This window comes from Tupaia chinensis, unplaced genomic scaffold, assembly GCF_000334495.1.
Source record: "Tupaia chinensis unplaced genomic scaffold, TupChi_1.0 Scaffold000274_1, whole genome shotgun sequence".
NCBI lineage: Eukaryota > Metazoa > Chordata > Mammalia > Scandentia > Tupaiidae > Tupaia > Tupaia belangeri.
Window position 1 is genome coordinate 1,512,926 of NW_006159756.1, and position 14,841 is coordinate 1,527,766.

Genomic DNA, 14,841 nt, shown 5'->3' on the forward strand with positions numbered 1-14,841 from the left:
TGCTATAGGGCGCGTGCGCTCCCCAGACAGTCAGAGAGAGACATTAGAGACAGAAAATGAGAAATCCCCCCCCCCCAGGGGGGGATGGCCATGCCGCAGTCCCTTCTCCTCCATTCTCCTCTCGGGATCTTGGGCACGCACGCACACGTGCCTGGCGTGAGTTTTAAGCCACCGGGTCTGGGACGTGAACTGCAGTCGACTACGTGGGAGTCCCGCGACATAGCCATTACGCTAACTGCTGGTTCCCGAAATTGCCCTTATTTATTCCCATATGCTCCCCCATTTCTCCATTTCTTTGTTCAAGACCCCTGGAAGGACTTTGCTCCTCCCAAGCAGAAGAGTTGATGAGGATAGATGGGGGGAGGGCTGGCCGGAGGCAGATGCCTAATAGATAGGAGGGGCTGCCATATCTTCCTTCAGAGACCCAAATAACTACTGTCATAGAAGTCACATTTTGCATCTCACCCTCATGACTTTAAGAGAGATTTTGTCAAAGGTTTCCCTAAAATTCGGATGTCATATATTTAGAGCATTGGCACGACGCCTTCAAAAAGCAGGGATGTGTGTGAACCAATGAATCACTCTAAACAGGTACCTATCCAAAATAAAAAGTGCAACAGCAAATCTGGTTAGTTTGATGGGATGGTTTTTCTTGTGCGACTCCACTCTACTGGTTCTGAGCAATTGCAGCTTTAATCTCTTGTGTGCATCTCAGTGTGCTCTTGTTCCCATCCATTTGTGGAGCATACCAGTTCTCCTGGGAGGAGCTGTGTGCTCTGGGACCAGGAGTGAGTGGCCCGTGTCTTTGGGATACTGCGCCACAGGAAAAAGGGAGCTAACTTCGAACATTTTCTGCATTTGTCTTATGGACTAGCTTTTATCCCAATCAATCCACAATGTTTTCATCATTGTCTTAACTGTTAAGCCATCATATGCCTTAAACAATGGAAACAGGCCAGCGGGGGGTGTGGTGGTTAAGGCGCTGGGCTCCCACATTGGCAACCACAGTTCGAGTCCTGGACTTCTCACTTTCCCTCTCTCTCTGTGTGTCTCTCTGGTGAGCACAAGTGCTCTATAGCAAACTTAAAAAAAAAAAAAATTGGGGCCGGTAGGTGGCATGATGGCTAAGGGCGCTGACCCCCATATGGCGGACTGCGGTTTGAGTATCAGACCTGGCGGCTTGCCTTCTCACTTTCTCACTCTGTCCCTGTCTGGTCAAATTAAAATAAATAAATAAATAAACAAATAAATTCAATAAAATAATTATTTATTAAAAATAATAATAATTTAAAAATAACGGAGACACTGATTCCAAAGAGAGTGTTTGGGAGAGCTCTTGTACTCTCTTGATGGCCCCAGGCATGCCTCTGGCCTGCTCTCAGAGCTGCACTCCCAAATCCCACACATGTGCTCTTGAATCCTGGCTGCTTTCTTTTCTTTTGTTTGTTTTGGCTTAACTTTGGCTAATTGACTAAATATTGCTTCATGTTAGTAAAAGGACCCTTCACACCAAACTCTTTGAGTGTCTTTGTTTCTGTCAGCTTTACAAGTTCTAAACTATGTACATGTGTGGGAGATATAGTTAAAACGGGTAGCCAGAGGTATTTTAGAAACCCCAATGCTCTTAAAAACCAAAACAAACAAAACAGCTTTCCTCTCTACAGTGTCTTTCAGTAAAATCTGAAATTTTGTTCATGGGAGGAATTGGGTTTGTGATTGCTAGAAAGCATAATTTTCACCCAAATATTACATAATGCCCTTTGAGACAAAATTCCATGTCAGAATAAGAATTAGATGCATTCTTTCCAAAATGAGAGGGTCTAACCTGGACTTTTTCTTTTTTTTTTTTTAATTGCCAGAGAGCACGTTTGCTTGCTAAAGAGAGAGAGAGAGAGAGGAAGAGGGATAGAGCACCCCAGCGTTTAATCATGGTCACGCCACAACCTCAGTCATGGCACAGTCGTGCCTCAATCTCTCCTCCATCCTGTGGGATTCGAGGCGTGCACACACACTTGCCTGGTGTGTTTATCAAGCCACTGAGCCAGGACTAGAACTGAAGTCAGCCATGTGGGATTCAGCCCCTTTAACCATTAGACTATGACTGACCCTAAGCTGGATATTTTGAAAAATAGAAAACTAAAAGGCCAGGCCAGCAGGTGGCATGGAAGTTAAGGCTCTGAATCCCACATGGCCAGCATCGTAGTTTGAATCTCTGGCATGTGTGCCTAAAATCTCAAGAATAGAGGAGAAAGGATTGCGAAGTGTCCATCCTTCCTGAAAGGACCAGGAATCAGGTCTAGAAGAAAAAGTTTTGAAACTAAAGAGAAAATACTTTTGGTTCCCACCCCTTCCTTCAAACACTAATCACAGTAAGCCATAAAATATGTCTCAAGGAAATTCTACCGTATAGTGTCTTGAGTTTTTATATGATGGGTTCTTACTTCACCATTTGAATTGTTTTCAAAGATTTTGGTATTTTGGATCAGCCAGGTGGTAAAGTAGTTAAGACGCTGAATGCCACAAGTGGGTTGCATGTCGTGTGTGTCCAACATCTAGAGAAGAGAATGGAGAAAGGATTGCCAGTAGTCATCCCCCGGGGTGCTTTCTCACTTTCTCTCGGTCTCTCCCCACCAGGGAACCACCCTTTAGCGCGCGCGCGTGCGCGCGCGCGCACACACACACACACACACACACACACACACTTCGTTTTCCTTTGTAGGCTCTGATACTTTCTGCTGAAGAGGTGTATTTTGATTTTATCCCAATGTTGAGCGAGTGTGCAAGGACTGGACTACGCGCGCCCGAGGTCTGCACCTGTCTGCACCACAGTGCAGAAAGGTTCCAATCTTAGAGCCTCTGCAACTTCTAGGAGACGGACTTGGGAAATCTGGAATCTCCCTGGAGCAGAAAGTCCCGCCCCGCCCAGCCCCGCCTCGGCGGGAGGGCCGTCCGTGGCTCGGTTGCCCAGGCGACCAGCGCGCGGCCCCGCCCCCAGCGCCCAGGCTCCCGCGCGGACCTGAGCGGCTGAAGTCGGGCTCTAGTCCCTGAGCTCAGCGAACGCGCGATGACCACGTGGAGCCTCCGGCGGAGGCCCGGCCGCACACTCGGGCTCCTGCTGCTGGTGCTCTTGAGCTTCTTGGTGCTCCGCAGGTGAGGGGTGCCCCGTCCGGCTCCTGCTGGACTCTGAGGACCCCCGCGCTACACCGCGGGTCTCCTCTCCTGTGACCCCCCAAGCCGCGAGTTCTCTCGGGAACAGCCCCAGCCTCCTCACTGGTGGAGCTTCCCTAACCCCGGAGTCCCCGCGCGCCTCCTCAGAGCTTGTGCTTTGAGTTCCCTCTCGTATTCCAGCCTGCGATGCAGGGCTTGGCCCTCTGGGAAGTCCCTCTGTCCCTCTAGACGCCCCCTCACTGCTCGCTCGCGGGTCTCCGCGGGGAACCCCCTCTTGCTCTTCTCCCAGACCCGCAGCTCCTCCCAGCCTGCTGGAAGACTCCAGGACTGCGCAGAGGCCCGCGCTCCAGCGGCCAGCGTGGTGGTGGGAACGCTGTCACCTGGGCCTCCAGGACCCTGGCCCTGTTCTCTGCCCGCCTAGGACTGGTGCGTGGCTCTGTCCGCTTTCCCACCAGCACCAGCGCCAGCTCACACCTCTCTCCTGCGTTTACAACATGCTGTTTATGGCAGATGGTTGGGGCCAGGGGTGGAAGGACTTCGCTGGAGCTTAAGTTTTCCGGGTGCCCTAACCCAGACTTAGTCCTAACTGTGTCTATTTATAGTAGTTATAGGCTCCTGCAGTCCTGGCCATGCCTTCCAGGTGGATGCTGGCACTTTCCATATTCAAAACCCCCAGAGGCCTGGAAGCTGTCCATCTGTGCTGGCTGGCATGACCTGGGCGCTCTGGGGCTGGGTCTCTGCAGCTGGGGGCAGGCACCCACCCCATCCTGGCTCTGGATCCTCCTTTGTCCCCTCCCTAGTTCCTCTGAACTTCCTTGGAGGACAGGGAAGTTTCTGATGGAGATAAAAATGTGAACGTTTTTGCTGTCACAAGAGCACATGTAGAAACTCTACTATTTATCCCTTTCCAAGACTCTCATGCCTTCTTAGTTTCTGGGATCCAGTGGGTGTGATAACATTGTCTGAGAGAAGTGCTTCTCTTCTCACTTTGCAGCCCCTAACTTAGGAGGCAGCTCATTTTCCGAGACTTTTCCCACTGTGCCTGTGGTCTCTATCCCACCTTGCCTGTGGTCTCCAACCTAGTCCTATTGGAAGATTGATTCTGGCTCTGGGAGGGAGCGCAGTGCAAGGCTGATGCAACCCCCAGGGGGGTTGGTCCAGCAGGGGCAGGGGAGCCTGCTGTGTACAGAAGGGCCCTGAGGCCCCTGAGCTCCTTGCAGACACCTGTTGTTTGTCAGTTGTTGCTCCCTGAGAGCAGTCCCTGCAGGGGAACCAGGCAGGTCACTATGAGGAGCAGCACTGAAGGGCCAGGGGGTACACCCTCCTCGTCCCCAGGAAAGGGCGGGGCAGGATAGGTGTTTCTTGGTGGCAGGATGAGCTGAGCTGTGGGGGCAGCTGAGTGGGCTCTGAAGACCCCGAGCTTCTTGCATGCAGGTGCTTGTGTCCCCACTTGGGTGCAGTGGCCAATGTAAGAATCCATGGGGGCTTGTGGAGTGACCCGGGCACGGCAACAGACAGTAACCAGCTCTGACTCAAGCCCGTGGAACTAGTTTGAGATCTCAGGAGAGCTACTGTTCTTCCTGTTTCCTTTCCTTTCTCAGCAGACAGTGGAGGCCAGAGAAGCGCTGAACCCCGTTCAGGGCCGTCTCTCAGGATCCTTTAGAATATATGTCTTTGTCCAGCTCCGTGGCCTGTTGAGTAAGGCAAGCAGGTCCCACATGGCTGACCATGCAGTTTGAGTCCCACGCCCTTGGCTGTAGAAACACACTGGGTGCGTATGTGTGTCTGGAACCCAGACAGGAGGGAGGGATGGAGGAGAAGGCATCGTGGTGTAACCATGCCCCATGGGGTTGCTTTCTCCCTCTTCCTCTCTGTCTGTCTTTCACTCTGGTAAGCTCACTTTCCTGCTAGCAAATAAAACCAACCAACCAAACAAAAAATAGACATCTTTTTGCTGTCCTTTTGATGGTGTCACCCTCACGGGCACTTCCTGCCCAATGCCTTCTGGCCAGCTTAGGCTGGACACCAGTGATGTTCCACTTCTCTGGAGGAAAATGTCCTCCATCTGTCCCTCTTCAGGCCTTGCTCCAGCTGTGACTGGGTCATTTACTGAGTGGGTGGTGGGGCCTCCCCCAGCTTCCGGGGGGTAGGGGGGAATGATGAGGTGGCCGGTAGAATGTAGGTCACATGAGAACTGGCTGCTCCACTCACGGCTTCGTGGAGTCAAGCCTTCAGGCCCACACTATCCTGAACCCCAGAGGGCAAGTGTGTGGAAGGCAGTTGGTGTGCGGCGGAAATGGGGGGAATGGAGGGGGTGGTGTTTGGCTGAAGTTTTCATCTCTTTCCATGAACTTTTCCTTGGATTGGTGCATGGTTAATCACAGCTGTTGAATTTCATCCCATCTAAGAGATAGGAGGACCAGGTTGACTTTTGTGGAAAGAATTCCACCTCTGCTTTTTATTTGCTTTTTTTTTTAGCTTGAACAATGGTCCTTCTTTTTCTTCTTCTTTTTTTAAAGCACCATTTTTTTCTTTTAATTTTATTTTGATTTGACCAGAGAGGGAGAGAGAGAGAGAAAGCAAGCACCAGGTCTGGGACTTGAACCACAGTCGGTCATGTGGGAATCCAGCACCCTTAACCACCATACCACCTGCTGGCCCTGAACAATGGTCCTTCTTAAAAATCCCCTTTATTGAGGTATCATTGTCATGCAACAGACTGCATAGTTCACGTGTGGTTTGATACTCCAGGACACGTATACCCCTCATGGAACACCTCCACAATGAGGACAGTGAGCATACCATCAGCTCTCCCTCCTCCTCTCTGCTCCCCAGCCCCAAGCAACCTCTGATTTGCTGCTTTCTGCCACCATATTAATTTGCATTTTCTAGGGGTTTATGGAAATATAATCCTGAAGCGTATATAATTCTTCATCTGGCTTCATTCACTCGGCACATTCTGAAATCCATGAAGCGTGTATTGCTGTGAGCGCACCGGTGAGCTGGCTGCCTTCAGGACGGTCCCTCCTCCCACCGCATGAACACAGTAATGCCTGTCTGATATTATCAAGGCATGGCTCCCTCTCAGGACCTTCTCCTTAGTGTAAATGCATCACTGAGCAATCACCCGACCAAGTCCGCATCTCTTACACCCGAAATTCTGGTTGGCAGCGCTGGGAAGGAGGAAGGCCTCTCCGGGGCAGCCAGCCTCATGCTCCTGACAGGTCCATTCCTACTCCAGCTCTGTGTCACTCAGGACTCCTGTCTGTCCTCCTCTGGCTTCCACACCCCAAACTCCTCGTCTTAGAAAGAAAAGGAGGAGGCCCTATAAACTCCTTCCCTTAGTACAGGTGGAGGACTTGGCAATGCAGGTCACTTCCTCACACCAAGTCTTGGTTGGGCGTCTTCTAAGGGTATTGCCCCAATCATGTGTCTCTTCTGAGTTCCTGTGAGGTGGCTGATTTTATGAGCTGCACCTCTTCCAGGCCTCTCCTCGGCGTGAGCCTGAGTCATCTTTTCTGGACTGCAGTTGCTTTCATCTTCCAGCAATGACCGTCTCGACACTGGGCAGCGTCTCTTTCAGCAGGTTTGGTGCCGGAATATTGGCATTCTTGGTGTATTTGGGATCTAAAGGCCTGGGATGCCTAGATTAGGGCAAAGTGCCATGTGACCTTGGCAGCAGGTGACCAGAGAGTTCCTTGTATCTTAGGTCAAGGAAGTAGCAGGTGAGAAAAAGGCACTTTGTTTTTGGTGAGATGACTTAGAGTTCCATCATGTCGCCTGCAATGCTCTTCTGCTGAAGAATTCAGGAGATGCTCCCCCTCCCTGTCATTGGCGGATGCTGCGGAGGTATTTCTTGTTGCCTCTCTCCTCAGTTATAACTTGGCTTAACTCCATGGCTGAATATTAAAGACCATATTGAAAAAGAGTTCTCTGGGACCAGCAGTTGGCATAATGGCTATGTCCCTGGACTCCCATGTAGTCCACTGTGGTTTGAGTCCCGGACCCGGTAGCTTAAACTCACACCGGGCGTGTGTGCATGCGTGCCCAGGATCCTGAGAGGAGAATGGAGGAGAAGGGATTGCGGCATGGCCATCCCCCCGGGGAGTGATTTCTTGCTTTCTTTCTCTCTGTGTCTGTCTGTCTGGCAAGTGCATGGGCCCTATAGCAAAAACCTCTCCAAAAAAAAAAAGAAAAAGAGTTCCCTTTGTGTGGGACTTCTCCTGGGATTGCAGGGCAGGGTTATTTTTAGAGGCTCATACTAATGAAGCAAATATTTCTTGCCTGTTGTCTGCCTGTTGGAGACTCTAGGTAATGTTTACTGCTTCTGAACCTGGACGTCAGCAAAACATGGGCATGGTTTCTTTCAAAAGCGAATTGTGTTTTTCTTTAAAATTTTATTTTGTGAGTATCTAATACACAAACATAGTGAAATATTCAAAGACTATAAAGGAGAATATAGTGAGAAAGAATTCTCGTTCTGGCCCCAACTACCTGCCCACCCCCCCCCGGCAATTATTGATAATGATTTGTTTCATAATGTTCTGTGCATTTACAAGAAGATAGCTGTCTACACATATTCTCCAGTTTGTCCACTAGACACATAATTTATTTAAGTAGTCCTCTATCCGGGGCATTGACTGTTTGCGATCCTTCGGCCATTGTCACCTTGTGCAGAGTATCTGTTGTTGGATGTGCTTCCGTAAGTAGAATTGCTGACCGTAACAGAGGTTCATTTTAACTCTTGATAGATATTTCTGAAATAGCACATACTACTTTTGTTAGATCAGTGAGGAGAAGAGTTTGAGCTCAGCTCTGTTGTCTGAGAGAGGAAATTCTGTTTAATTTGTGTGTGTGGGGAGGCAATATCGATTGTTTGTGTCTTATGAGAACTACCTACTCTAACATGCCTTTGGAGATAAGTCCCATGCGACTGATTTTTAAAAACATTTAACACAGTTGTTCCTTATTTCACAAGAGCATTTCATTGGACTCTACGCGTGTCTCCCAGATCAGAGCTTGTTATCAAGAGTAGGCTTCTTTGGAGTTACCTACCAGAGTTTTACTTCTCTCCAGGTTGAGATAATACTTTTTCTATTTATGAAACCGTCAGTGGAAAATTTTCCCAAAGGGAAAGCATGGTGTCACATAAGATCAGACACATTCTGTTGTGTCCGTGTGGCTCATTACTAATGAGGGTTTGTTTTTTTCATTTCACTATTGGATCTCAAGGTTTTGGTCTAGTACATCTACTTCATGTACATACTTCCTACACTCTTTAGAACATATTCCCCTCTGGACTACATCTTGTTCCTGGGGTGGGTAGGCAGCTGCTCGGCCTGACTCGCTGGAGCCTGGGTGCCAGGCCTGTTCTGAGTGGCATAGGAACCTTTCAGAGAGAAGAAGCGAAGGGCTGGGATTGTAGTTCTGCCAAGACCTTATTGCTGGGGCCTTTATGGCTCTGCTTTTGGAATGGAAAGCCTAGGCCTTTCAGGAGTATTTAAGGCCCCTCTCAGCAAAGAGGAACTCAAAGCACTGGGCCCAGGTCAGGGAGCTCATCCTGGAAGCTGGGCCTGGCATGGAGCCCGGGTTCCATTTCCTTGGGGCTGAAGCTCCTGCAACCTAAGCAACAGTCCAGAGGCAACGTTTGAAAGCACAGGTTTTAGGGGCACCAGCTTGGGCCAAAGAGTGAGCAGGTTCAGGTTCCTTAGCCCCTTGAACGGACTTGCAGAGGGTGGGGAGAACAGGGCTGAAGAGTGGCGGGACCAGATATCCTTAATAGACAGTCTGGAGTAGAGTGTCTGAGGAACCTGGACGTCTCAGGATCTTACCACCAACCGGAATCCTGAGCACGATGAGTAGGAAGCTGCACTTTAGACCTCAGTGGGGGTATTTCTATGAGCGGTGGTATCTTTCAGGGAGGCTCCCTCACCTACCTAAACAGTGACCTCAGGCTTAGCCCCTTGGACGAGTAAAGAGATGAATGCTTTCTTGGTCAGCTTTTTCACGTGGTGCCCAGGACCCGGGTGCAGCTGATCGTCTGCTGGGGGTGGGAGAGGAGCAGTAGGATCAGAATACACCCAGAAATTGAATTTGTAAATTGTCTTCTCAGATAAGTACATGCTCTGCACAGGCCCGAAATAGCTAACCCCTGGGACTGGCAAGGATGCATATTTTACTGGATTCCCATCTCAGGTACCCAGCTCATCCACACCCTGGGCCAGCCTCAGACAGTGTGAGTATTGCCTGGTCTCTGCCAGAGGTCGTTGGACCCCAGATGTCCATAATGTCATCTCTGTGTGGGTCTTGGCCCCTAGTGACCATGTCTCCTAGCAAGGCCTCCCAGCCCAACCAGGGCCCAGGTACTGACTCATGTTTGCAGGATCTACAGGATCCAGAGGTGATGCAGGGATGCTCTTTGGTGTGTCAAGAGTCATTTCAAGACACACCTCATTCAAGGAGATTGTTCAAGGAGGGGCTTGGATCTGGCTCTCCTCCACCTGGCTGCTCTGCAAGCCCATCTTTGAAGCTTGAGAAGTAATTTGTGGGCCCATTCCAAGTGGAGAGGTTGTAACCTGTCCCCTACTCGCCAGACTCTGTCCATTCTCAGACATCAGCAAGCATTTGGACCATGCCCTGGGACTGCTGGCCTACTGCAGCCCACCCTGAGCCCTTTGCCCTCACAATGCACCTCCTTGGTCAGAAATAGGGAACACAAAGGTGTCTCTGCCCACACCCTCACCAGGCACGGCCTGATGAGCACTCGCCCCGTCGTGTGTGGTGGAACTTGGGACGCTTGCATCCTCTGCCTAACGTCTCTGTTGCGATCTCCTTGTGTGTTTGTAGCTTGCACAGCCCACAGCTGGAACAGCACATGTGCCCTTTTCTCTTGCCACAGGGAAACTGGGAGGGCTGGAGTATGGGGAGCTTGCTGTAGTGTGTGAGCCTGAGACAGGTGCCATCCTCCAGAGCCTCACCTGAGACTGAGCATGCACCCCCCTATTCTAAGTGGAGGGGCAGAGGTGGCTTGAGCAGCCTGCAGATGGAGTTTAGGACAGTGACCAAGGCTTGCTAGCTCATGTATTCTAGGACTGAAAGTCACTTTCTTTAAAACGAAGCCAGGATGTACAAAGACAACAGAAATTCCAGAGCAAAGGTGCACATAAACCCCAGCTCAAAAGACGGCAGGTGCCCCTTGGCTTTATTTATACACACACACACATATATACACACACAAACATACATACATATATATATTTATTTATTTTAACGTTTATTTATTTATTGTGATTTTTCTTTTTTTCTTTTTCTTTTCTGTATTTATTTATTTTTATATTTCCCCACAAACATTTACTTTACATATTAAAATCTTTTTGCTCATACTCCATAGTTCTTATAGTTAATAAACAACTTCCAAAATTTCAAAAAACTGAATTTTAAAGATAATTTTCAAAATGCTTGTTATAATTTTGTTTGTGACTCTATAATAACAGAGACAATATGGTTTTAAATATTTTTTAAAGAGATTTTTGCTATAGGCCGTGTGCGCTCGCTGGACAGAGACAGAGAGACAGAAAGTGAGAAATCACCCCCCAGGGGAGATGGCCACGCCGCAATCCCTTCTCCTCCATTCTCCTCTCGGGATCTTGGGCACGCACGCACACACGCCCGGCGTGAGTTTTAAGCCACCGGGTCCAGGATGCGAACTGTGGTTGACTACGTGGGAGTCTAGCGACGTAGCCATTACTGGTCCCCTGGTTTTAAATATTTTTGAAAAAATATTTACATATCAAAGATTCAAACTGTTGAGAAACAAATACCCAGCACACAATTCACACAGGAACCTTGCCAACTCAGCCCTGCCTACCAAGTTTTCTGTGGTTTACCACCTGCTAGCAAAGGTCAGCCTCTTTTTCTTCCTTCAAAGTCTTCCTCAAGGTAATCTTTGGGTTGTGGCTACTCTTTTTCAATTGCTACTGATTACAATGCTGGGCTGGAAAAGTCCAGGTTATTTTATGTATAAATTCTTTCATATAGCTTCTCTAATCCTCTCTGCCAGGCAGAACTATTTATGGTGCCAGACCATCTTTCTTTTTCGTTTTTTAATTTTTTTTTTTTGATAGGTTTTTGCTATAGGGTGCATGCGCTCACCAGAGAGAGACAGAGAGACAGAAAGCAAGAAATCACCCCCTGGGGGGATGGTCACGCCACAATCTCTTCTCCTCTTGGGATCTTGGGCACGCACGCACACACATGCGCCTGGCATGAGTTTAAGCCACCAGGTCCAGAACTTGAATCGTGGTCGACTACATGGGAGTCCAGCGACATAGCCATTACACTAACTGTTGGTCCTGAGGCCATCTTTCGAAGAACCTCTATGGGCTTTCTTGAGATCTACCTTAGTCCCGCAGCTTTCTGTTCATCTGCAGCTATGACATTACAGTGAAAGCCCTGGCAGTAACGAGTATCTCCTATGTCTGATGCAAGGCAACAGGTATTATTGGACTTATGCAAATAACCATTCTGCCACAAAATCAGAATACTCACAAATATTTTCCAATTCCAGAGGGATCAGGAGGGGAGAAAAGTTGATGTTTCAATTTTAAAAAACAAAACAAATGAACAAGTAAAAAAACATTTTAACAAATGTTAAAACCTATCAACATCTCAAAAGAAAGCAAAATCCTTAAATCTGGAAAACAAAGCATAAAAAAAATCAGTAATGTTTTAGTCAAAAGTCATAAAATTTGGGACCAGCAGTTAGCGTAATGGCTATGTTGCTGGACTCCCATGTAGTCAACCGCGGTTTGCGTCCTAAACCCAGTGGCTTAAAACTCACGCCGGGCGCGTGTGCGTGCGTGCCCAAGATCTCGAGAGGAGAATAGAGGAGAAGGGATTGCAGCGTGGTCATCCCCGCTGGGGGGTGATTTCTCGCTTTCTGTCTCTCTATCTCTCTCTCTCTCTGTCTGTCTGGTGAGTGCACATGCCCTATACTAAAAACCTCTTCAAAAAAAAAAAAGTCATAAAACTCTATTTTACCAGTTCAATCTCATGTACTTACTCTCTCTTCTGTTGAATTTCCAGTATTACTGTGGTCCAATCTTTCTGTTTAAATTCTGGAAGTTAACATTCAACGTTATTATCGATATTTCTGGACTTGTCCCTACCATTAAGTTGGTCATTTTCTTTACTACTTTTTGTTCTCTTATTTCTGTTTGTCTTTAGTTTTCTTAGTATAGCATTCCTTCAGAACTTCTTGAAGAGTTGGTCTGGTGTTGGTAAATTCTTTCAGGTTTTGTTTATCTGAGAATGTTTTTATCTTTTCTTCCCATATGAAGGACAATCTTGCCAGGTATAGTATTCTTGGTTGAAATCGTTTTTCATTTAACACTTTGAATATATTTTCCCATTCTTTCCTCGCTCTCATTGTTTCTAATGTTAGCCTAAGTGGATAACCTTTGTAAGTAACCTGATGTATCTTTTGCCAATTTTAGTATCTTATCTCTGTCTGTGGTTTTGGTCAATCTGGCTATGATGTGCCTTGAAGAAGATCTTCTTGGGTTGATTCTGTTAGGGGTCCATTGTATGTCATGGGTCTGGATATTTGAATGCCTCTCTAGGTTTGGAAGGTTTTCTTTCCTTTTCACGGAATAGATTATCAACACCCTTATTAGTTTCTTCACCTTCTGGGGGATACTGATGTTTGGGTGTTAAGGAATCTAGTATTTCTCATATATTATGCTCATTTCTGGGGTTATTTTCTCAGTATTTTTGGTGATTTTTTTTCTAGGTCAGAGGTTTTGTCTTCAGCATCCGAGATTCAATCTTCTGCATGGTCTAATCTGCTTTTAACACTTTGAAGGGAGGTTTTGATTTCCTGTTTTATAGCCTTCATCTCTAACAGTTCCGTTTGATTCTTTTTTATGGTGTGTATTTCTTCTTTCATATTGTGGAAGAACTTGTTCATCTCCTGGAACTCCTTGCCTCTTTTCTCTTGCACTTTCTGGAGTTCATTGTCTCTCATCTCTTGCATCTTGTTTAGTTTTGTCACTATTAACGTTCTGAATTCTTTATTGGACATTCCCATGAGCTCCCTTGGACTGTCTGTGGTTGATGAAGGGTTGTTCTTTTCCCTTGGAGGAGAGATATTTTCATGGTTTCTCATATTTCTTGTGCCTCTGTAGTGATTTCTGATCATCTGATGAATTATACGTTTCTTCCTAACTTCTTGGAGTTAATTCCAAGTGTTCAGAGGTGAGTGGGAGGAGGTGAGCTTTGCTCACTCTGCATCTCTGTATTATCCTAAAATGTAAATTATTGAAGGCACTTACAATACCTAGGTAGGAGAGGAGGGGAGGCACAGGAGTCAGTGGCAGTGCAAGCACACGACCGGATGGAGGTCACGATCATGTGGTCCACGGGGATCACCTTGCAGTCCTCACACTCCACCACCACAGGTCACTGCCCATTCTTGTCCCACTTGCACCCCGGGGCTCCTCTCCACCCTGGCAGCCTTCCCTGGTATCATGATTGTGGTAGACCTCTTCCTGGGGCTCAGTCTTGGGACCCTGGGGGTGGGCTGAGGCCTGGTCCCAGTGGATGTAACAGACAGGCTTCCCCAGCCGGATGACATGAGCTGGTGTTCCCTAGGCCGGCAGCTCTACAAGCTACACGAAGCCAGAGAGGATGATGTGGTGGGCTCCGGAGATCTCAGTCCACTCCCGCAGGCATTCAGGTACACCTGATCCAGGCTGTGTGCGCTCTCACAGCTCTCCATCCTCAGGTACTACTGGGTCATGGCAAACTTCAGGCGCTTGCTGGCCTCCGGGTCATCAGGGTCATCCCTTATAGGGTTGCACACCACATAAGTTGAACACTCCCACACTGTTCTGATTTTCAGCACTGACTGGTCCATGCCAGAAGAATTCCTGTGTCAGGTTATAGACCTTGTTGTATAAGTTGCTGAACTCCTCAACCACAGCCTTGGGGACCCTACAGCATGGTTGGTAAGGAGCAGATCACACCATTCTTAGAATAGAAGCTGATGTGGCCTGGCTGTGCTCCTCCAGCTGAAGTTTCTCCAGGCTTCTGCTAGATGATAGTTGGGATTCCCCTGGGAGCCATGGCTCCAGGTGGCTCCCAGCCCAAAGGTGGTATGTCCGAGTTTTACACACTGTACATGGCTTCCGATGTGGTTGGACGCCCTGAGCACTGGATATCACAAAGTGACGTCTGTGAAGCTCTGCTCCCAAAGCGCTTTGGCTGCAGCCAAACCAGCCACGCCAGCGCCAATCACCACCACACGAGGCTGTCCCCTTCTCCATAGGCCACGACTGAAAGGGTCATCAGCACCGTCAGCACTGGAGTCACAACTTTGCATACGTCTGCACGTGCCTCCTAGGAACCTTTCCCTGCTGAGCCCAGGAAGAGAGTATTCAGCGAGTAGCGCTCCAGCCTCTGCCTCCTCTGCCTCCCCTTCTCCGTCAGCAGCCTGGCTTCCTTCCACCGCATTTGGCCATGAGGGAATGCAATACCTTAACCACCATGCCACTTGCTGGCCCCCAGGCAGGGCGAGGCCCGGGCGGTGTCTGGGGCAGCGATGGCCTCGGGCGGTCCGGGGCACGGCTGAGGCTGTAGCGGGCCTTTCCGGCGGGGCACTCCCACCTGCCGAAC

The 14,841-nt window shown here is 48.6% G+C and overlaps 1 protein-coding gene and 1 pseudogene across 1 annotated transcript in view; one reads left to right on the forward strand and one right to left on the reverse strand.

The window, feature by feature from the left end:
- Positions 1-3,030: 3,030 nt before the first annotated feature.
- The window catches only part of LOC102490606 (beta-galactosidase-1-like protein 2), a 55,202-nt gene continuing 43,391 nt past the window's right edge, over positions 3,031-14,841 (forward strand). The window contains exon 1 of the mRNA XM_006149967.3: positions 3,031-3,150. Coding sequence (XP_006150029.1) covers positions 3,065-3,150 — 86 coding nt within the window. The 5' untranslated portion in view covers positions 3,031-3,064. The remainder of the gene's footprint in view (positions 3,151-14,841) is intronic.
- On the reverse strand, positions 13,347-14,548 carry LOC102490177 (spermine oxidase pseudogene; annotated as a pseudogene).